This window comes from Adiantum capillus-veneris, chromosome 4, assembly GCF_014529385.1.
Source record: "Adiantum capillus-veneris isolate H3 chromosome 4, ASM1452938v2, whole genome shotgun sequence".
NCBI lineage: Eukaryota > Viridiplantae > Streptophyta > Polypodiopsida > Polypodiales > Pteridaceae > Adiantum > Adiantum capillus-veneris.
The window spans coordinates 13,456,968-13,481,364 of NC_140934.1; the positions used below are offsets into that span (position 1 = coordinate 13,456,968).

The 24,397-nt window shown below is 42.0% G+C and overlaps 1 protein-coding gene across 1 annotated transcript in view; it reads left to right on the forward strand.

Moving 5' to 3' along the window:
• The first annotated feature begins 12,001 nt into the window (after positions 1-12,001).
• Positions 12,002-24,397, forward strand: part of LOC147458732 (uncharacterized) — an 81,507-nt gene continuing 69,111 nt past the window's right edge. The window contains exon 1 of the mRNA XM_086510173.1: positions 12,002-12,283. Within this exon, the coding sequence (XP_086366299.1) occupies positions 12,096-12,283 (188 nt within the window). The 5' untranslated portion in view covers positions 12,002-12,095. The remainder of the gene's footprint in view (positions 12,284-24,397) is intronic.

The window sequence follows — 24,397 nt, forward strand, 5'->3', positions numbered from 1 at the left end:
CACTGCTGACGAGAGCGTGACAAACCCATACTTGCAAAGGCAATCTACTGCAGATTGTCGCTCCCTTGCCCTGGAACTAGAACTTCTGCTGGGTAACAGACCAACTTACCGATGTATGAAGGATGTTAGGGAACAACTAAAGGAAGTTTTGGTGCAAATGCAAACTGCCAGAGGAGTTTTGGATCAGAGAGTCAAAGCCATTATTGAGGACCAGACAGCCACTAGCAAAGGACCTTAGACTAGAACGTCAGTCGGAGCACATGCAACTGCTCTCCGAACATTGTTCCAGCTAGTGAGAATCACCAGAAAGATGATGCAGTAAGAGAACCACGCTATTCTCAATTTTTTAGAATTCGTGCATGATTCTCCAGTTCTCTTGTATGCTTTTCCAGCAAGAGAAACAGAGCTGCCAAGATTCTTTCCATCACTATATCCTCAACACCCAGAACCAGTTGATCGCCTTACATACTTCAAAATCACTGATGAGCTTCAGGATTGGTATGAGCGATCGACTGTGGAATGGAAGACTTGGCAAACACGTCAAACACTGTTCAATGATGCTCTCCAAATCAATGATATTCAGGCATTGAAAGAGGAGATGCATAGGATCCAGATGTGTATGGGCCAATGGAAGATTCAAATCAGAGGTCTGACCAGGATTACTAATCAGTTGCTACAACTTACGGTGGAATCTTCTAAATTGCCTAAAAAGGATATTGCAGCAAAGCCGGGTCTAGCACCACTGTCATAATAATCAATATCTATTCTCCTAAATGATTTTCTCATATTAAACTGATCATATAATGTGGGGAAGGCTAGGGGAGAAAAAGCTAGAATATTGGTTAAGCTAGCAGACCGGCCACAATAGGGATCCAAAGGAGGGAAAATAGAGATCCAAAGGGGGGGCCATCTGCAAAAGAGCCATGTGCAACAATGGGCTAAAAAGACCCTAAGGTTCAGCCCATTAAGACTTCCAAAATGCTAAGGTTCCAAAATTCAAAGGTTGTGTCCAAAGGTCAACCCTAGGGAAAATTGGATGCTTTGTGTGTGCCCTAAAAGTCTTTGTACACTTATGGTGGAATCTTCTAAATTGCCTGAAAAGGATATCGCAACAAAGCCGGGTCTAGCACCACTGTCATAAGAATCAATATCTAATTCTCCTAAATGATTTTCTCATATTAAACTGATCATTTAATGTGGGGAAGGCTAGGGGAGAAAAAGCTAGAATATTGGTTAAGCTAGCAGACCGGCCACAGTAGGGATCCAAAGGGGGGGCCATCTGCAAAAGAGCCATGTGCAACAATGGGCTAAAAAGACCCTAAGGTTCAGCCCATTAAGACTTCCAAAATGCTAAGGTTCCAAAATTCAAAGGTTGTGTCCAAAGGTCAACCCTAGGGAAAATTGGATGCTTTGTGTGTGCCCTAAAAGTCTTTGCACATCCCTACATGGGAGGGGGAGAGCCCTAAAGGTAGGGGATGAGAGAGAAAGCCACACACACACATAGGCACCCTTTACACAAAGGGAATGAGGGACACATGTCAGCTCCCTAGGCCAGATGCCCACAAGGTGTGCCCGATTTCTATTGGATGACCCTTGAAGTGGACCAATGAAAATTAAGCTAGAGTAAATCTAGTTTAATTAATTTAAAAACATTTAATAAAAGAAACCAATGAGAATTAAGTATGCTAGAAGACTATTGGGCAGTCTCCCAAGGGGTCCAATGAGCATTCAGGAGCCCCATGGCTTGCCTGATTCCTATTGGCCAGGAGGGCAAGGGGTCCAATGAGAGTTTAGTTTAATTATTTAATTACCTAAAGCTCTCACAAAAGGGGAAAGGGGGACACATGTCAGAAGGCTATCACTTATGCTGCTTAATTGTAATTGGCTTGTTGACTTGGGGAGGGCCAATGAGGCTTCAGGAAGAGCATTTAGCAAGAGGGCTCACCCAAGAGAGAGAGGGGGCTGATTTTTGCAAGGCATTATCACACACATACTCACACAAGCTCATGTGTGAAGAAAGAGAAGACTATCTCTTCCCAAGCTTTAATGGAGAACTCATCACCTACTCCAAGCTTGTGAGATAGAAGCCTACATCAACACTCTCTTGGCATGTGGATGCAAATCCAACCAAGAGCCAAGCTTCAATGCATGCTCATCTCCTCTACCAAGCTAATTACTAAGCTAAGCTATGCTACATATGAGTGATTATGTGAGGAGATGTACATCTTTCTCGTAAGATACTCCTTCTTCCTCTCAATCTACTCTCATACCCTGCTAGCTCTCACCATCTTCGAAGGTGTGTGAGGTCTTGGGTCTGAGAACGGGGATAATTCAAGTTGTGTTTGTTAAGTGTTTTGCTTAGTGCATGAAGTTTCCATCTTCATTGCACTAGCTAGTCTTGAAGGAACACAAAGAATTGTATTGTACAATGTCTCTCTTGATGGGAGAAACCATAATACAAAGCCTTTTGGAGGGGGGACCGGCTCCATGAAAATCCGGTCCTCAACTGTTGTCAATAGCTTAATTGCTCTCTCTTTTGAAAGTATTGTCAATGCTATCTAACTAGGTGTTATGCTTTTTGTTGCTCTCTCCACCCAAGCACTCTTGTAATTCTCATTAGGAATCTATTCTAATGAAATGCCCACATAAGTTATTAGGCCATTAAATGCTACAACTTACGGTGAAATCTTCTAAATTGCCTGAAAAGGATATTGTAGCAAAGCCGGGTCTAGCACCACAGTATAAGGAGATGGTTGAGATTCTTTTCAAAGCTCGAGTCAAAACTAATCAGCCTCTTCCAAAAGGATGGATCCATACTGCTTCGCATTGTCATAAGCTGGCCAGAACCAAAATTAGCAAGGGCAGGCGTACACTCTATGATCCTGACACCAAAACCTATCATTCCCTCACGCCTTATGAAGTAGAGATGGACACCGATAGGCGGGATCAACTTGAGCAGGAGGCCATTTACCGACTGATTCAGAGGAGAATGCTGGTACTGGGACTTCTTAGGCACCCTCCAGGTCAAAGGGCAAACGGAAGACGATCCAATGGAAGGATACTGGGTAGTTCCATCTTAGAATTCAGTGGCAACTTTTCTTCCTCAGCAGGCAGGTGGAGATGAGAGCTCTACCTTGGTCTGATGAGAGCTCCACCTTGGCCTGGTGAAGCTCTACCTTTGGCCTTTTCAACTGCCTCTTGCAGTCCCTTGGCCTTTTCAGCTGCCTCTCGCAATCTTTGTATGGCCACTTTGTCAGTGGTCAAGCCAGATTCCTGACATCAGAACCAAACGATGAAATTTTCAGTCTGACATCAGAATCAGATAGGGGAATTTTTCAGAAATTTTGGAATCTTGCCAAAATTCAACAAAGAAGGGAAGGATGTAGACGGCTGGATAGTTCACTGTGTGGGAACGTCGTCTTAGGAGATGGGCAGCGAATTACTATGGTAATTACTACAGTAAACTCGAACTGTATAAACAGGGCCCATTACATTGTAATCGGGTTGGCAATTGTTATCATTTGGGTTAGCGCCTTGGCTACACTTGTACTTGAGATCATTGGCAGTATTGTCGGCTGTACTCTCTCTTTGTAAATGATATTCGCTGTAATCTTGATCTGTAATTCCAATCATGGCATATATTCCAGTTACACTTACTTCTCGTCTAGTCTTCTGAATCTGAATCTGAACCTTATTTCCAGTACATAAGTCTGATTCTTATTTTAGTATCCAAATTCCAGTATAATTTCTGATTCCTGTCCAGTCTACTGTCTGAAATCTTCCTACACTAGTAGCTGAAATCTTCTAACACTAGATTAGCTGTCTTAAGAGATCAGCTCCAATTCCAGGCCTTTATGCAAGCCGCAATGAGGCTAAAATTGCTTTGCTGCGTAAAGAGCTGGAGTCGAAGATTATGCACGAGGAAGATGATATGGACACTTTTCTTGCTGGTGTCAAGGATATCAATGAGCAACTCATTTCTGCAGGTGAAGCCATTTCAGATAGTTCCCTTGTGCAGACTGTTCTTGATGCCTTACCAGATTCTTACCAGACTTTTGCTAGTACTTGGAGACTTATGACCCAAGGAAATCCAGAAGTTGTCAACTTTGATGCATTATGCACATTGCTGTTGCAAAAGTCACTTTCTAGAAAAAACAGGATTAGACAACGTGCAGTTGAACAGGCTTTTATTGATTCTCAAAGAAAGGGTGGTAGCAACAATGCAGCCAATTCTTATGGTTCTGTTGCGAGTGGCAAAACTTTTGTTCCTAATGCTTCTGTTGGCAGAACTTCGTCTGACAATTCTCGTGATAAGGGCAAAAAGAAAATGCGTTGCCATTATTGTAAAGCTAATGATCACTTGATCAAGTCGTGTCCTAAGTTGAAGGCCAAAGAGGCTAAGAAGAAAGAGGGTGGTTCCACTACAAATGCTGGTTCCACTACAAATGCAGCCATTGTTGAGTCTTTTGTGAAAGGAGACAGTGTTGCTGATGTTGATGGAGAATGGGCTTTTAGCGCAAAATGCACTTACAATCCTGCTGTCCATGATGCATGCTTGTCAGTTGCTGTAGATTCACATGTGTGGTATTTCGAAAGTGGTGCTGCAAAGCACATTACCTCACATCGTGAATTGTTCACCTCTCTTGAGTCTGTCCCTCATGGGAATTCAGTCACTTGTGCCAACAATGCCTCTTATCCAATTCGGGGAGTTGGAAAGATTGTGCTTACTGCGGCTAATGGCAGTTCTTTCACACTTGTTGATGCACTTTATGTACTTGGGATCAAGAAGAATCTCTTGTCTGTATCCACACTTGCTAGACTTGGACTTGTAGTCAAATTTCTGGATGACAGATGTACAGTTCATGATCTCAGTTTTGGTGATGAAATTGTTGCATCTGGCCTTTTGTGCCTTGGGTTGTATAAGCTCACTTTGTATGACAAGTGTGGACAAAATTTTGCAAATGCTGTTGCAGATTCAAGGGCTATTTCAGATGCAAAACTTTGGCATGCACGTTTTGGTCATCTGAATTTTGCCAGTTTGCTGCGTCTGCAGAAATTTGATATGGTTGCTTCTTTGCCGCCTCTTGAAGCACCCGTCAAACATTTTTGTGAAGGCTGTATTTTGGGTAAGATGCAGTGTTCTAAGTTTCCAAAGGATGGTTCAATTCGGGCCACATGCAGGTTGCAGCTTGTGCATAGTGATGTTTGTGGGCCCATGCAAACTCCATCCTTGGGCAATTACCTGTACTTCGTGACGTTCATTGATGATTACTCCAGGCATGCATGGGTATTTCCGCTTAAAGCAAAGTCCGAAGTTTTTATGTGCTTCAAACAATTTCTGGCTATGGTTGAAAATGTCTCGAAATGTACTATGGGCACCCTCCGTTCCGATCGAGGGGGGGGGTATATGTCTCATGAATTTAATGCATTTCTGGCTAGTCGTGGGATAAAGCACCAATGTACAGTGCCTTATACACCTCATCAAAATGGTGTTGCTGAGAGGAAAAACAGGTCACTAATGGAAATGGCATGATGTATGGTCAAAAGTCAAGCTTTACCGCATTCTTTTTGGATTGAGGTCATCATGTGTGCCACTTATGTACTTAACAGGTGTCCTATGAAAGCTTGCAGTCTATTACTCCATATGAAGCATGGCATGATAGAAAGCCTTCTATTGAGCACATGCGTGTTTTTGGCTGTTTGGCATATGCTTTGGTGCCACAAGTGCAGCAGAGAAAATTGGATGATAAGGTTGTCAAATGTATTTTTGTTGGTTCTAGTGCTGAAAGCAAAGGTTACAGGTTGTATCATCCTCAAACAAAACGTATTTTGGTTTCTCGAGATGTAGTGTTTGTGGAAGATTCTGTTCAGCCCTTGCTGTCATGTACTAGAGACAATAATGTAAGCTCACAGGACATTTATGACACTTTGTTGCGTCTTTTCAGTGGTGGAAATACAAATGTAATCTCCAATGAGGAAAATGTACAGCCTATGGGGGTTTCTAAAAATGTTACAGATCAGCCTATTACTAATGCAGATGTACATGACGTACTTGATGAGGAAAGGGCTAAAAATGAGCAGGCTAGAGGTATGCCAAAATGGCTGCTACACACTTTGCGTGATAGTAAATTGGATGCACCTTTGTCTAGTCGTACTCGTTTAGGCTCTTGCCATGCATCTTATGCATTAGATTGTTATGCTTTGGCTGTGTCTAGCTTACACGATGTTGAGGAGCCTCTGTCTTTTGATGAAGCAAAAAATTCAAAAAATTGGACGGATGCCATGTAATCAGAATATGATGCACTTATAGAGAATGACACATGGACTCTATGTGATTTGCCTCCTGGCAAAAAGGCCATTGGTACAAAGTGGGTTTACAAGTTGAAACGCAAGCCGGATGGTGAGATTGATCGCCATAAGGCTCGAGTTGTTGCAAAGGGTTATGCACAGCAAGAAGGCATAGATTATGAAGAGACTTTTGCTCCCACTTGTCGTATGACTACTGTGCGTTTTCTATGTGCATTGGCTGCTCATTTTGGTTGGGATATACATCAATCAGACATTGTTATTGCTTTCTTGAATGGTGACATATTTGAGGAAGTTTATGTAATGCAACCTCATGGTTTTGTCAAGAAAGGACAAGAGGACAAAGTGTGCAAATGTAAGAAGGCTTTGTATGGGTTGAAGCAATCTCCTCGTGCTTGGTATGAGAAAGATGACACTCATTTGGTCAAATAAGGCTTTCGTAACAGTCCAACAGAAAGCATATTGTATGTAAAGCGAGAGGATGATGTACTTCTCATTGTCGTTCTTTATATCGATGATTTGTTGATCACTGGACCAAATGAGAGACATATTGATGAATTTAAGGCTGATTTGAATGCTACTTTCAAGATGAAAGTTTGGGGTTGTTGCATCATTATTTGGGCATACAATTTAAGCAGTGTGATGGTGGTATTGCCTTGTGTCAGAAAAGTTACATAGAGATGGTTTGAAGTTGAAGTTACATGATGGTTCTCAGTGTGATGGTTTGAAGTTGAGTCTACATGATGCTAGCGATCCTGCTGATGTCACTCTTTACCAAACTGTTGTTGGCTGCCTCATTTATGTACGCAACACGAGGCTAGATATTCAGTTTGCAGTGTCATAGGTCAGTAGATTTATGCATAGCCCAGGGTCTAAGCATTGGGAGGCTGTCAAGAGGATTTTCCGCTACCTTAGTGGCACTTTACATCTTGGCTAGCTAAAAGCTTTCCGCAAAGCTTTGGGCTTACTCCCCTTTGTGGACTGATCATGTCCTCAGGGCATGGCGCTTCCCTTTACTCTTGCCAGCTCTCGTTCACAGCATCACTCCGGGGGGGATTTGTTACCATATACATGTGGTATTGATTTGTGTGTGAACACACTAGGACTGCTGAGGCATTTTTTCCTTCTTTAGGTGGTTCTTTCCCCCATGCATTGTATATACACATATCACTCTAGGGCTATCTATCTTTCCATTGCACACTAAGTAACACACTCTCTATTGTGTGCCTTGAGCTTCCTTCGTCTTCTCCAAACCGTGTGTGTTTCTGTGCAACCCTAATTCCAACATAAACTAATCGTAAACTAGCTTTAAAATTATCCTTAAATGAAGCCTAAGGTAGCTCTATAGAAACCGCAAAACTAATCATAAACTAAACTTACATTTAAGACATAAAACTAAACTTAAATGCAAATGCAATTATCCTTGGACAAAGCTTAAAGTTGCTCTATAGTAACTTCAAAACTAATCATAAACTAAATGTAAACTTAAAACACAAAACTAAACTCAAACTCAAATGCAAACGCAAACCATAAATTTACAACACAAGATATAAACCTACAATGCAAACATAAACTAAAACCCTAAACTTGCAAACGTAAACTTAAACCGTAATGTAAACCTAAAATGCAAATGCAAATTTCAAACATAAACCTAAAACACAAATGCAAATCCTAAACCTACAACAAAAAGTAAACCTAAAACGTCAATCTATGACACAATTAAAAATGTTTTAAGAAAATGCAAATCTAAAACACAAACTTTAAACGATAATGCAAACACAAACTTAAAAAGCAAGCCTAAAACAAACATCCTAAACCTAAAAATGCAAAGTAAATCTAAAACACAAACCTAAAACTAAACCTCATTTTAAAACACAAACCCTCAAATTGCTCACAAGCACTACACATAATACATAATGAAAAATAGATGTGGTAGATTGTTGGTCACATGGGAATAGGTGTGGGGATTAGGTTTATTGTCTAGGATTCAATTTTAATGTTTGTTTATTGCTTACAATTATTGTGTGGTATTAGGTTTAGCATTTGGGATTAGAGTAGAGTGTTTGAAAAGAGCTCTATGGATGTAGGTTAATTGGAACCTAAACTAACCTAAAATGCTAATACCATAATTCCTACTACAATTTATAATACTTAAATAACCCTAAACTTAAACTAACCTTAAAACACCTCTACAATAGTCGATAAACCTAAATTAAAATGACTTATAAACTAACCCTTAACTGCCCACTAACTCCTAAACCTAAATCTCAAACTAACCCTAAAGTAGCAACCATAGAATTAATCTTAAACGAACCATAAACTAACTATAAATTAATTTTAAACGAAACCTAAAGTAACCCTACTGTAATCACAAAACTAGTCATAAACTAACCATAAAGTTAATCATAAATTAACCCTAAAACTAGAATCTTAAGTAACCCCATAGTGATCGCAAAACTAGCCCTAAAATTAGTCTTAAACTAACCATAAAACCTATACTCTAAAGTAAGCTTAAAATGCTAAACCATAAACCTTATTTTACATTAAATCTTAACAAAACCAACAAAACTCTATACTCAATTAACATAAAATAAATAAAATCAGTATTAATTAACTAAATGAAACTTAATTAATCAAATTATTTAATTGATATAAACTTAATAAAGTAAACTTTAATACAAACTAAACTATTTGATTTTGAAAATCAATTATAAATAAAACATAATAAACTAAAACGCCTTAAATAACAACAATTAATCAAACATCAAACTAAATAGTAAAAAAACTCTATATGTCACACATATCTACTGCTAAATTTACAAATCTTTTCCAAAATTATACAATTTCATAGGTTTATGCATGCTTCTTTGTTTCTCTCTCTATGTGTGTGTGTGTGTGTGTGTGTGTGTGTGTTATAAGATAATACTTTATACACAAAAGAACATATTGTTCAAAAGATAACTGGCTTTAGACATTAGGAAGGTGGTTTGCGCAAAAACAATTCTATATTCGATTCAATTTTGTACAATATAATAAGAATGCAATATCATTCCAGTTATCCTATACATGAGAACTATTCCGATTCACGAGGATGATATTGCCTTCTTCATCTCCGAGGTTAGACAGCAACAAAGATAAACATCTTTAAGTAAAAATAGAATTCTCACATGCATCCGTATAGACAAGACAATTTTTTTTGTTAGTTTGGCTACATGTAACACGTGTCAAAGAATCTCTTAGTTGTTATCCATGTCATACATAAAAATTATTAGACAAGCGACAATTCTATATGTGAAAAAGTACTTAAAGTAAAAACGTGATCCCAATCTTAAGCTTAAAAAAACATCCTTTCCTTTGAAGCTTATTGCAAAGTATGAAAATATTGGTAGTAAGTTTTATGGTTTCCAAAGAAGCTAGGAACCTCTTTATGTAGCTTTCATTCAATTGAAAGGAAGCCCCTTCCATAAATTCCATGAGCAATCCATATAGTCATAGCCATACCATGTTTCCAATTCTCTCATTTTCTACTTTTAAAAAGTAATGCAAAGCAACCCGAGCATTTAAGGGTTCACAATCATCCACATTCAATTGTCAGACTTAGGATACAACATGCAAAAAGTATGTCCTCTACGTTTCATAAAATAGCGGAATAGGAAGAATCTTGTGAAGATGCTTTGTGTCACATCAAAGGCCCATGAGGCTAGGAGTAAGAAGAAGTGGTAGCGAAGGCGCAACGAAGGAGAAAGTCAAGGGCAAAGCCAGCCAGGGCAGCTCCCAACCCTCGCACGATGCAGACATGGGAGGGATGCAAGCCAGGTGGTAGGGAAGGTTTTGCAATAGAGTAGGCTGAGACGTTTTTTTTTCCTAAAGATTTCTCATAGGGGATTTTGCACAAGAGCGTTCATAGTGGGTAGGCTTAGCTCAGTAAGTTTTACTCGAAGCTACAAGTTTCAAGCTCGATCTCGCTCAAGCGAATGAATTTTGGAGACTCTCCATCCTTCAAAGGAATTTGAGAGAATTCCATCCAATAAGATTAGAAACACACCGATATGTCTCTTGAGAGAGAATGTTTTATCAACAACATGCCATATTTTAGTAAATCAAGCATACACCTATGAGTCCAACTTTCCATAGTTCTAATCATATAGTAAATGGACAATCATCATCTCTAGCCACTTCCATTCTTTAAAGCAACATCTGATTATACTTATCAAGGCATGGAATCATAAAAACCAGAAATTAGATGCAAATTGCATTATGTAACCATGTGATAGAGAAAAAGCTTGCAAGGAAGAATGGTCGTCCATCCTTTAGACCAATAGCCTTATCAGCTAGTCACAAAAACAAAGAGTGTCAATATAGGGTTAAGAAAAAAGTGAAGGGAGGAAATTTGTCCCTTGAGCAACCAAAAGAATTCATGAGGTGTTTTTTGCAACAAACAAGCAATTCAAGTAGGAGACTAATGCACAAAATTATGATAGGGAAGATTTCCAAGCATAATATCTCGACTAAATCTTGTGTAGAGTCAACAAGGTAGTGGAGCAAAACTTTTAGTACTAAAAACCAAGTAAAATAGAAATCAACAACCAATAGAAAGAGCAATAACCCATACATGAGTCCAACAACATGTCGCTAGAACTAGTCAAAAAAATATAGTGCCATGTCTAAAGACTAAAATTTCTCAAAGAGTTATAAGTAAACTAGAAAATCATAAGTCCACAACCCATCCTTATTATAGGTTCTGATCAATATAAACACTCCATGAGAGGAAAACAAAATATCGAGATATTATATAGCTAGAAATAAAAAAACGTCATCATGCTGTTTTTGCCATAAGTAAACATTGTGAGAGATTATGACATCAAATCCAATCAAGAAGTCAGAGTCATGCAAAAAAAAAAATACTGTAGGATCTAGCCCAAGCCACTCAAGCTCAAGAAAGCAATGGGAAAAAAACCAAGTTTTAATGGACTTCGTTTCCCTAGGAAATAGATTTGAGAGGATAATTTATACAAGAGTAATTAGAGACCATCATTCTAAGGCATAACAAAAACAACCAGAATTCCAGAATCATCATAAGAATTAGGAGGGAAAAGGCAACCCCATGTTCTTTTGTGTACATGACTGCATGAATCCCTTCAATAAAGCAAAAAAAAAAACTTTCTTGAACCAATTACACACATCTAGCATATAATCATCAGAGATTTCTATCAAGGCATTGGTAAGTTGGACCCAAACACTAACCAAGAGGGGCGGATCATCAAACACCCGATAGAGAACATCTATGATTATAATAACCCTAAAAAAATGAAGACATCCCGTTAGTAAATGCCAACAGTCCCAAGTTTATATTCCAAAAAACCTACAAAATTATCTTAAAATAGAAGGGTTAGTCCATCTACTCCAACAAGGTAAAAATTGCAGAGATAATGTGGCTATGCAAGTTAAGTAAAAGCAATAAATAACTGTAAGTGATGGATTTCATCAAGTATCATGCTGTCAAGAGCGGGAAGAGCCTAAATTAAACAACATCTTTATCGAGAAGATAGAGAACAAGTGTCAGTTGTGTCTAGGCTCTAGGGAAACAACTCCGATGTCCAGTATCCAGTTCCACAGGGGTAAAATAATACCGAGCATGCCTAGAGGCTACAATCAAGCCAACAACCATGTTCCAAGGTGAATTAGTCCGCGACGCGTTACTATAAAGCATTCACTTCCATGGTGAAGAAGGTTGGGGTAAAGGCGCACCGAGGCTGTAAGATCCTCTTCTCTTTGAGCCATACACAAGCATGGCGCTAAAGTTTCTGAATAAGAAAGGGTGGCATACCGGGAGCCTGCGTAATATCGAGAATGTATGGAAGGCTGAACAGAAGCACGAGGCTGAGAAGCGCAAACTAGAGGAGCTGAAGAAGCAGATCAATGAAGAACGGGAGGCACAGGAATTTCGCCTTCTCCAGGAGCAAGCAGGCATTGTTCCGTAAGTATTTCACAATGGTGCCATGTATAGTTCAACAGTAAGCTCGTACTTTATAACCAAGAGGTCGTGGGTCCAAACTTCCTCAGAGACGATGCTGACTGCTCTCAATGGGTTGTTGCTCGACGTTCTGAAAAAGTATTCCAGCTTTTTAAAAGATTTTTTAGCAGATTTTAAGCCAAATGCTCGAAACATCTTACCCAGCCCCCCTGCAAGTGTTGCAGCTGGCAACTAGGAAGCTAGCTGTTGCAGGTGGCTACTGAACAATGGTCTCTAGTACTCCATCAATGTGCAAGTATTGCCTGGTCAAAGGCCAGTTTAATTAGTGCTTGGCATGAGGGGGTTCGCAAAGGGAGCCATTCATTCAGCCAACGCAAAACGCGGAAATCCGTACAGCTTGCCACGTCATCAACGAGCATAATTTTCGGAAATCTGCCAGCTTTTCCTGTGTGTGTGGATCTTGCTTTATTTTAATTCTTTATGTCACTCGGGGCCCCATCGGACGGGTCCCCATAAGTTGGTAGGACTTCTTCTGTTACTTGTTCTTCTTAGGGTGTAGGCCCCTGGACCGACATCTGCAAGTTGGCTACCTTCTTCAGGCCTTTGACCCGTCATCAGTTTGTGACAGGCAGAACATTTTACTGGCAATTGGCATTTTATTTATTAAAAAGCACCATTTTCCAGGGTCGTGGGTTGCAGGTGAGCTTGCTCGACCCAGCATGAGATTACTATATAAGGGGAAGAGGGGGCGCTTACTGCAGGCAGAAGAGGCAGCAGAAGAAGCTCAGGCAACTTGCAGTCCACCTTCTCAGCAAGACCGGCAGAAGGCCTTAGCGTTTTCAGCCAACAGAAGTAGCGAGCGTTTTTGGATTCCAGATCCCTTAGCGTTTCCTGCAGCAGATTTTTCCCAGCGTTTTCTTTAGCAGCAGAGCACCTAGCGTTTGCAGTTCCGTCGCGGGATCTTATCGAGATCGGGGCGTTTTCAGTTTTCAGCACTTAGCCTTTGCAAATTCAGCCCCTAGCTTCGCAGATCCCACCTACCTGCAACAGATCCTCACCGAACTGTCGAGTCAGCCAACGTTTGCAGTTTCAGCCCGTTGTCTTCAGATTTCAGCATTTGCGTTTTCAGTGCACCGTCGTCGAGTCGTCGTCATCGCCATCCTTGACGACACATTTTCAGTGTAACAGAAAGTCAACGTTTTCCAGATTTCAGTATTTCAGCCCTAGCGTTCTCAGTTTCCAGCCCATCCTCGTCGTCGCCTCGGCAAGTCCATTGCATCGAGACCATTGTACTAGATTTGTGCAATCTATAGCATAGACCTGAGTCGTCGTTATCACTATCCTTGTCGACATAGTGTCAGTGTTCAACAGAAAGTCAGCGTTTTTCAGATTTCAGCATTTCAACCCTAGCGTTCCCAGTTTCTAGCCCGTCCTCGTCGTCGCCTCGGCAAGTCCATTGCATCGAGACCATTATACCAGATTTGTGCAATCTATAGCATAGACCTCTCTCGCCATAGAGAGGGGTGCCCTTTGAGGAGGGTTTGAGAACCATCTGGTGTCGTATTCTTCTCTCTCTCTCTCTCTCTCTCTCTCTCTCTCAGTATCAATACTTTCATTCATAGTAGCATTCACTTTGTTTGTGATCACTGCACTCTCTCTACAGGAACGGAAGGCTCTCCCTTCCGTAAGTAAAAGGAACCCTTGAGCACAGTTCGGAGCACTCATCTTAAGCAATATCAACATTCACTTTCGCTGTACCTTACAAGATTTTGGCACATAAGGAAAGAAAAGTTAAGGGACAGGTTGCAAGACGCTATTTGGTGAAGTTCAAGAACTATCCACCTATGGATGCAAAGTGGATGGAAGAGAGTGAACTTTTGGAGTCACCAAATGTATTGCTGTTTTACCTTGAGGCCTTTGGGTTACAACCTACGTGTGCCCCAACTCAACGTGCTCAAAGGAGGGGTAATGATGGAGCTAGTATATCAATTGTACATATGGGGATTCAATGCAATAGAGGGGGACATTGCGCTATAAATGCTAAAGGTGTTATGCTCACTTCTATCGTAGATGAAAGTATGAAAGTTTCATTAAGTCATCTGTATCTATGTTTCATCACCTTTCTTGCGGATACATGAGAGATAAAAGGGTGCTAATCACACTAAATCATCTATGGCATGTATATTTGGCACGCAATCGAGGATTTGCGATTTCAAGAGGGGGGTGTGTCACGAGGCTGTGGCAACGACTAACCTTAGTTGTTGGTTTCTTTCCCTTGATTTTTATTTAATCTTTTGGGATCCTCTTTTTGAAGTCACAAATGGTCGGACACTGTGTGGTCCGTGTGAAACAGAGGACGACTGAGATTTTCACCCGGAGACGGAAAGGGAAGGTCGCCACGAGATGGTGGGTCTAGTTGGCACTGAAATCCAAGCAGTAAAAGGGTGTCTAGGCTCTGTCCAAAGTCATTTAGGCCCCTCGCTACACTTATAAGTTGGTGGGTACTAGGAAATTAACTCCAAAGAGGCAAAGTGGACACATGGTGGCTCGAGAGCAGTTCTCCCAACTTGCATGAAGAGGGGGTGCCTATTTCAAGAGGGGAGGCTGATTTTAGCTAAGTAAGTGACTACTGAGTGTGGGTGAGTAGTGGGTGCAGGTTTCACAACTTTAATGGAAAGCTTGCCTTCTCCCTTGTCTTATGTAACACGATGATACTGCTCTCGTGCATCTCTCTCACCCTTTGAATACAAAAACGTGATTTCCCGCTTGACGGCTTTTCATCTGTATGTATAGTTGTGTTGGTTCATGCGCGATTGCCGAGGCAAGAGCCTCTTGCACAGGTACTGGATTAGCTAGTTGCTAATCCCCTGCAGGTACAAGTAAACTCGGAGATATTTCATGCGAGGAATCTCGTCCAATTACCCATCTTGCAACTGCTCGAAGATCCTTGCAAAATCTTCATCAGTAGCATAGTGTTCCTTCATGTCATCAAGCTCACGATGATAAGGAATTGACAGAGCTGAAATTTGTGGCTTTCTAGATAACGCATCAGCCACAATATTCTTCTTGCCTTCCACATGTTGAATCTGAAAGTGGAACATAGAGAGAATGTTTGCCCATCGCGTGTGCTTTTTGGATAACTTTGACTGGGTCAAGAAGTATCGCAAGGTCTAATGATCTGTCTGGACAACAAAATCAGCACCTTTAGGTACTGCTTCCAACTAGAAAGCACATGAATCATGGCCAGTAGCTCTTTCTCATAGATTTGCATAGTATTTTCTGGCCCTTGCAAGATTCTGCTTTCATAAGCTACTACCTGACCATCTTGCATTAACACTGTCCCAATACTAGTGCCACACGCATCACACTAGACCACAAATGACTTCTTGAGGTCTAGTAAGACAATTACTAGATCCGAAGTCATCGTTTTCTTTAAGAGATTAAAAGCTGAAATCTCTTTTTGTGTCCATTTAAACGTGCCCTCTTTCTTTTGTAGAGCATTAAGGGGTGAAGCAATCTTGGCAAAGTTCCTGATAAACCTTCCGTAGTAAGAGCATAAGCCCAAGAAGCTACGGACATCGTGCACAATCTTCAAGTTTGGCCATGTCTTAATTGCTTCAACCTTGGTAGGATCCATTCAGACACCATCCTTTGACACTATGTGGCCAAGAAAGTGGATCTCCTCCAAGAAGAATTCATTTTTCTTAGGATTGACAAGCAACCTGTTGTCACGAGGACGTGGCAATTGCTAACCTTAGTTGTTGGTTTCTTTCCGATGATTTTTATTTAATTTTTGGGACCCTCTTTTTGAAGTTGCAAATGGCCGGACATTATGTGGCTAGGGGTAAGTGACCCTACAGGTGCGAGAGCTTGAGGGCTATCCACAGAAGTGATCGGCACGTGAATCAGAGCGCAAAATGGAGAATTTAACGTGCTGTAATTTCTTGCCAGGTTTTGTAAAGTGCTTTAAAGTGTGTGGAAAGTCACCACGTACTTTGGATTTTGTCCGTGGAGACTTCTATTGTGGTTATGTTGCCGAAATCGGGTTAGAGTAGAGGAATATCAGCCCGATAAAAGTGAGACAACTTGTAGAAGTTTACAGGTTTTTCTCAAGTTTAATAAGAATAAAAAAATACCGAAGGGGGCACCAGTCTTTGGGGCCTACAGGGTGTCACTGTCTGCTTGGTAGCGCTCTAGCTACCAAGTCGTGAAATGTCTTGAAGTGTTGAATTCTAGTCATTGGTTTATTCGTGAAGTTCTTTGTGTCTTGAGTTCAAGTAAAGTAAAGTTTCGGGTGAAAGCCAAAGTCTATCGCCCTACGGACCAGTTTCATGGTTTCGTTGCCGTGACAATCACTTTCTCCTCAAGAAGTGAGCCTCGATTGGTTTTTTGGTGAAGACACCGAGTACAGGAAGTTGGAATTACACTATGGCTGATAGGACCAACGACGCTAGGGAAGAGGGTTTCTCTTCACAAGATAGAGAGACTATCCCTCCCGTGTTCGAGGTTCGGGAGAGTTCACGGCCACCCCTGGCTGTACCTTTTGTTGATTTGAATGCTCTACAAGGTCAAGGGTTTATGATTGGGCAACTAGACGAGGATGCATTCAGGACACAATTGGTTGCTGATGTGAATGTGTTCTCTCGGTTGGTGCAGAATCCTAGATTTATGGAATATCTGCGAGCGTTGTCAGTGCCACAACAGACAGGGCAACCGTCTTATGCAGTAGAGCTTGTTGAGGCTCAAGCCCAGGTCCCTTGTGCGTCCCAGCAGGGCAGGGAGCACTCATATGTCACGGAGCCACGTGGGGCTCCAAGACAAGTTCCTTCTGTCTATGAACAAGTGGTTAGGACGCCTATTCCACAGGCTTTACCAGTTCAGCCAGCCACTTTTCAAAGTCCACATGTTGCATTAAATGGACAGGGAACTAGTTTCCAAGCAATGCATTAGGTCTTTCCATCACCCACGGTACATCCTGAATATTTCGGAGGTGGATCTGTGTTCCAAAGTATGGCTGGTTATGCGCCTGGAAACCAACAATATATGCCAGGAACAGTCTTTGGGGGTATGCAAGGCATGGCGCGGAACCCCATGTATGGTAGTATTGGCATGCAACAAGGGTTTCAGTGTAATCAACGCAAATTTGGGGTGCCACAGGGCAATTTTAGCATGGCTGGTTTTTCTGAACAGCAGCTAAATATGGCATGAGCGACTCAAAATGTCTATGGCCAAGGGGCGCCGATGATCCCTATTACAGTGCCCATGTTGCACACACTTCCCTACGACAATTTGGGAGTATTGGAAAAGCCAAAACCATACAAAGAAGGTGGTGCAACGGTAAAGTTTGATACGTTTAGTGGTTTCGAGGACGAGACGAAGGCTCTTACTGTCGTCTAGCAGTAAGACCTAAGGTCAGGAAAGTTACCACTTTCTTGAAAGGCAATGCGCTCACATGGTGGACGACACTGTTGATGCAAGGACAAGCATCCGCCACTTGGGTATACTTCAAGCAAATGTTTGCATTTGCGTGGCTGTCAAATGAATTTGAAGCCGATGTCATGACGGTTTGGCACGAACTTACTGCCACTACTTGCAAGAGCTCAGAGGAGTACAATCGGAAGTTTTGTAAATAGTTGCTCTCAGTTTCTTCCTACAGGTTCGTGCCATTGAGAGAGCAGATAAAGAAATACTGTTGCCGGCTGCCTAAAGGGCTTCAAGATTATTGTACAAAGAACAGAGTGGCTACTCTCACTCAGCTTATGGAAGTTTCCAACACTGGTCATGCCTTGTTAAAGGGAGAAGACAATGGGTTTTGGGGTTACGTGAAAGGGGTACGTCAAAGAAAAGACCAACAAAGAGGTCCTTTGCAAAAGCTGCTCTTGCAGCTTCCCAGGAGTATGAAGGAGAAGAGAAAGTTGAAGATTCAGCCGAGTCTTCTCGAGCACATGCCAGAAGAAAGAAAAGTTAAGGGAAAAGTTACACGACAGTATTTGATGAAGTTCAAGAAGTAGTCACCTATGGATGCAAAGTGGATGAAAGAGTGTGAATTGCTAGAGTCACCAAATGTATTGCAGCTTTACCTTGAGGCCTTTGGGTTACAACTCACCTTGAGTCGGAGCGCAAAACGAAGAATTCAGCGTGCTGTAATTTCTTGCCAGGTTTTGTAAAGTGCTCTAAAGTGCGTGGAAAGTCACCGTGTACTTGGGGGTTTTGTCCATGGAGACTTCTACTGTGGTTATGTTGCTGAAGAAATTGGGTTAGTAAAGGAATTTCAGCTCGATAAAAGTGGGACAGCTTGTAGAAGTTTACAGGTTTTTCTCAAATTTTATAAGCTACCAAGTCATGAAATGTCTTGAAGTGTTGAATTCCAGTCATAGGTTTATTCGTGAAGTTCCTTTTTGTCCTAAACTTCAAGTAAAGTAAACTTTCGGGTGAAAAGCCAAAGTTTACCGCCCTACGGGCCGGTTTCAACCTGTTACTGCGTAGCTCTTCGACCACAATGGTCAAGTGACGCTTATGCTCCTCTTCATTCTCTGTATAGACTATCATGTCATCAAAGAATGTACCAACAAACTTTTGATGTGGGCGGAAGATTCGATCCATCATCCTATTGAACGTAGTAGGAGCGTTTGTAAGACCGAACGGCATCACTAAGAACTCGTATAGATCAAATGTCGTCCTAATCGCAGTCTTGTGCACACCCTCTCACATGATACAAATCTGATGGTACCCACTCTTAAGGTCTATCCCGTTGAAAATTGCAGCCCTCTAGTCGATCAAGAATATTATCAATTCTTGGGATAGGAAACCTGTTCTTGATGGTATTCTTATTCAACGCACGGTAATCAATACACATACGCCAAGAGCCATTCTTCTTCTGCACTAGAAGCACTGGGGAGCAGAAGGGTGAAGAACTAGGTTGAATCAAACCTTTTTCTAACAGCTCCTCTACTTGGCCCATAATCTCTTTCTGCTGAGCCGCACTAACCCTGTAGGGTGGCCTGTTTGGTGGGCTACAATCTGGCACAAATCTATCGCATGATCCTTTGGCCTCTTTGGCGGCAATTGCGACAATAATGAGTAAGAAAAACAGTCATTAAATTCTTGCAAAAATGCCAACCTTTTCTTTATCTAACACATATAAATTTGACTGACAATTGTCTGAAACACCATGTGCAAAATTCAAGTACGCATAAAGATGATTCTTAATCACAGAAGTGATAGCCGAAGCCAAAACATTAGGAACAGACTCCCCTCTAAGCTTTACATCCAGGATGTGAGTTTTGTCCCTATGCTGAAGTGTGATCTTCTTGTTGAAGACATCCAATACTCATGTATACGGAACATCCACCGGATTCCCAACAGCGCATGGCATCCTTCCAATGACATGATGTAAAATTCCTATCTGTCCACATATGACTGAATATGCAGGTGCGGCTTTCCAATGGTAGGCGTAACACACTGTGAGTGGCCAGGACATGCCAACCCTGCCTTTGGTGTGTACCTGAAACCGGCCCGTAGGGCGGTAGACGTTAGCTTTCACCTGATTCTTCAACACTTGACTTTACGACACAAAGCAATGACATAAAAGGAACCTGTAATTGAGACCGAATTACACTTCAAGACAAATAGCACGGCCAGGAAGCTAGAATGCTTCCAAGCAGACAGCGACACCTGTAGGACCCTTTCGGTATTTCTTTATTCTTTAACAGAGGGAATGAAAACTGTGGTCCCCTACAAGCTGCCCTGCACAATCTGAGCTGAATTCCATCTGTTCTGGCCCGATTTCGGCAGCATAACTGTACTAGGACCCTTCACAATCAGTATCCCCATGCATTAGATGACTTTCCCGACGCATTCGGACACTTTGCAAAACGTGGCGAGAATCTGCAGCACGCTGAATTCTCTGATTTCTGCCCCGAAAATGCACCAGATCACCTGTACAACGGTCCCCTCGCGTCCCCGAACGTCGTGGGGGTATTAGGGACCGTTTAGGGCCGAAACCCTAAACCTGTACAAATACACAGCAGGCTGTAATTCCCTGTTTCGGGCTCCGTTTTGCGTGCCGGTTGCATCCGTAGCAAGTCCTTGAGCTCCCGCACCTGTAGGGCTACTTGCCCTTTGAATTGGACAAGATTTCGCATGTGAAACCTCTCCGAATTCACCTGTACCTGCGGGGGATTAGCCGCTAGCTAATCCAGTACCTGTGCAAGAGGCTCTTGCCTCGGCAATCGCGCATGAACCCACATAACTGTACATTGGTCAAATGAAAAGCCCACTAGTGGGGCATAACATACTGCTCGTAGGGGAGAGAGAGAGCAGTGCGTAGCGTGCAGGGCATCACTCCTGGCACCGCACTGTACATAAGAGGGAAAGGAAGCACTCCATAGCTCTTGCAACCTATTGTAATCCACCTACAGCTGAAAATTGCGCCCCCTTCCTCTTGTAGTCTCCCCTCAAAGTGGCAGAAGTGGTCACAGAGTGACACCTCGCCAAGTTTCCCACTTTGGCCAACTTGGCTAAAAATATCTCAACGGGTGCGTCAGTTGACTTGGTAGCAGAGCAATAAAATGTTCCCCTTGTCATTCCAGAGCTAATGACGCGAACACATTTCACGGCCCAAAATAGCAGTTCCCTAAATTTTAGGAGATGCTTCCACGGCACTCACATTGGTCATCTGACCATCAATCACCACTGGAACCACATCGAAAAATGCAATGTCGGCCAGGTATCAGGTGATTTACACTTGTAGCCCCACCGTGGCTAAACTTAGTCCATTTGCCCAACTTCAGTGCTCACTGGTTATCCGGCCTAGACTCTCAGTGTCTGCCTCACACCATGCAACTCGGGCATTGGCATTTCCAGAGGGGTGCTTTAAAACAAGTCAAATAAAATTCCCCCAAGAAGAAATCAACAAGTAAAGTTGCCACAGACTCGTGACATACCCCCCTCTTGAAATCGCGAACGTCCTCGTTTGCATGAATATTAATCCATTAGTGTGTACAACACTTCGTGGACACCGTATCACGGCTGTCAACCTTATCGTGTGTACACACGTGGTTAACATGGTACGAGACATACATGCTCATAGTTAACACTCTTGTGTATTCAACACTTGTTAACTCATGTATGGTCTACCTGTGAGACTGTTCCATTGACATAGTGGATAGCTTTCACACTGTGCCATTGGCTTTAATAGAGTCCATAACTTTTAGTACACTTCGAATCTTTTCAAGCATAATAAACCAACAGTTTAAAAATGCGTCAACATGTACTCATTAGAAGCAATTGCTGTACTCTTGACAACTGACAAGACATACTTACTTCTATAGCACTAAACAGACTTTTGGACAAAACTTTTATTCCCCAAGGGCAATTGCCATGCAAGGTACACTTCTATTGCACTAAATCCATAGATACATGAGAAGTGCTAGCTCCTAGATCACCCCTCTCTAGAGGCGCATGTCTCTTTCCTTTTGACCTTTGCTCTTCTTGGGTTGGAGAATATGTAGGTGATAAACCAAAGGCTTCAAGGTATAGCTGCAATACATTTGGTGACTCTAACAGTTCACTCTCTTCCATCCACTTTGCATCCATAGGTGGATAGTTCTTGAACTTCACCAAATATCGCCTTGTAACCTTGCCTCTGACTTTTCTTTCCTTGTGTGCCATGATCTGTTCTGGGACCAAAATTTCATCAAGCTCTTCAACTTCTGGCTGCTCTTCAGCTGGCATATCCTCTAGCACATCACCAATAAATGGTCTGAGAAGACTCATGTGAAAAGCATTGTGAATCTTCTAGTTCTCAGGCAATTTCAGCCTATAACTGACGTCACTGATCTTCTCTGTTACTTGAAAAGGCCCATAGTAATGCATACTAAGCTTCGTAAAGAGACTTTCTTTACCTTTTCGCTTCTTTAAACGTGCCTTTTCAAACTGCAAGAGTACCCAATCACCAAGTGAAAAGAGCAATTCACGACGGTGGAGATCAGCAGCTTTCTTTTGCTTTGCCTGTGTCCTTTCAAGGGCATGCTTTATCTTCTGGTACATTTCATCCATATTTTGTACATATTGATCTGCTTGGAAGATCTTTTCCTTGGTATGCAAAATGGGAGGAACTTTCACATGGCCTTCGACAATTTCAAAAGGTGCTTTGCTTGTTGAAGAATGCAGTGTGTTATTGTACGCATTTTCAACCAACGGCAAATACTGCTCCCACTTCGCCTTGTGCTCTGACACATAGCACTTAAGCAGATCCAAGACAGTAGAATTCGCCTCTTCTGATTGTCCATCTGTCTGTGGATGAAACGATGACGAGAACTTAAGCGTAGTGCCCATATTCAGAAATATGCCTCTCCAGAATAGACTTGTCATCCGTAGGTCACGGTCACTGACAATCGACTGTGGCATACCATGGTACTTAAAGATATTGTACATAAAGAGACGTGCCATCTGATATGGTTTTATCTTCTTCCTAACAGGAATGAAATGAGCTTGCTTGCTGAATCTGCAAATAATGGTCCAGATTCCATCATTCCCTGTTTGTGTTCTTGGAAGGTCAAAGATAAATCCATAGCTATGCTTTCCCATGGTTTATCTGGAATCGGCAATGGCTGTAACAGCCCTGGTGCCTTTTGCCTGTCAAACTTGACCTTTTGGCAAATCACGCATGCTCGCACAAAGGCATCCGCATCTCTCCTCAAGGTAGGCCAATAAAAGAATGTCTCAACCGCTTTCAATGTAGCATCAATGCCACGATGCCCTGCATACGGTGGGACGTGACTCTCTACCATGACGTTATGTCGCAATGGCCTAGTGACACAGAGTCTGCCATGCATCATCATAAAACCATCTCTGAGGAGGTAGTGCTCATGACGTTGTCCTTCATGTAACTGTTCGAAGATCCTTGGAAAATCTTCGTCATTTGCATACTGTTCCTTCATGTGATCAAGCTCATGATGATAAGGAATTGACACAACTGAAATTTGTGGCTTTCTTGATAACGCATCAGCCACAACATTCTTCTTGCCTTCCACATGCACAATTTGGAAGTGAAACATGGAGAGAATGTTTGCCCATCGCATATGCTTTTCCGATAGCTTTGACTGTGTCAGAAAGTATCGCAAGGTCTGATGATCTGTTTGGACAACAAAATCAGCACCCAACAGATAGTGTTTCCAACTTAAGAGGGCATGAATCACAGCCAGTAACTCTTTTTCATAGACCTGCATGATCATCTCTGGCCCTTGCAAGATTCTGCTCTCATAGGCTACTACCCTGCCATCTTGCATAAGCACTGCACCAATGCTACTGCCACAAGCGTCACACTGAACCACAAATGATTTCCTGAGATCTGGCAAAACAATGACTAGATCTGAAGTCATCTTTTCCTTTAAGAGATTAAAAGCTGAAATCTCTTTCTGGGTCCATCTGAAAGTGACCTCTTTCTTTTGCAAAGCATGTAAAGGTGAAGCAATCTTTGCAAAGTTGCGAATGAATCTTCTGTAGTAAGAACATAGCCCTAAGAAGCTACGGATATCGTGCACAGTCCTTAAAGCTGGCCATGTCTTGATTGCTTCTACCTTCGCAGGATCCATTCGGACACCATCCTTTCACACAATGTGTTCGAGGAAGTGGATCTCTTCCAAGAAGAACTCGCTTTTCTTGCCATTGATGAGCAATCTGTTCCTGCGCAACTCTTCGAACACAATGGTCAGGTGATGCCTATGCTCCTCTTCATTCTTCGAGTAGACTATCATGTCATTAAAGAATGTGCCAACAAAGTTCTGATAGGGACGAAAGATCCTATCCATCATCCTATTGAACGTAGCAGGAGCATTTGTAAGACCAAATGGCATCACTAAGAACACGTAGAGACCAAATGTCGTTCTAAATGGAGTCTTGTGCACATACTCAGGCCTAATTCGAATATGATGGTACCCACTTTTAAGGTCGATCCTGCTGAAAATCGCTGCACCCTCTAGGCGGTCAAGAATATCAGCAATCCTTGGAATAGGAAACCTATTCTTGATGATATTCTTATTTAATGCACGGTAGTCAATACACATGCGCCACGAGCCATCCTTTTTCTGTACTAAGAGCACTGGAGAGCAATAG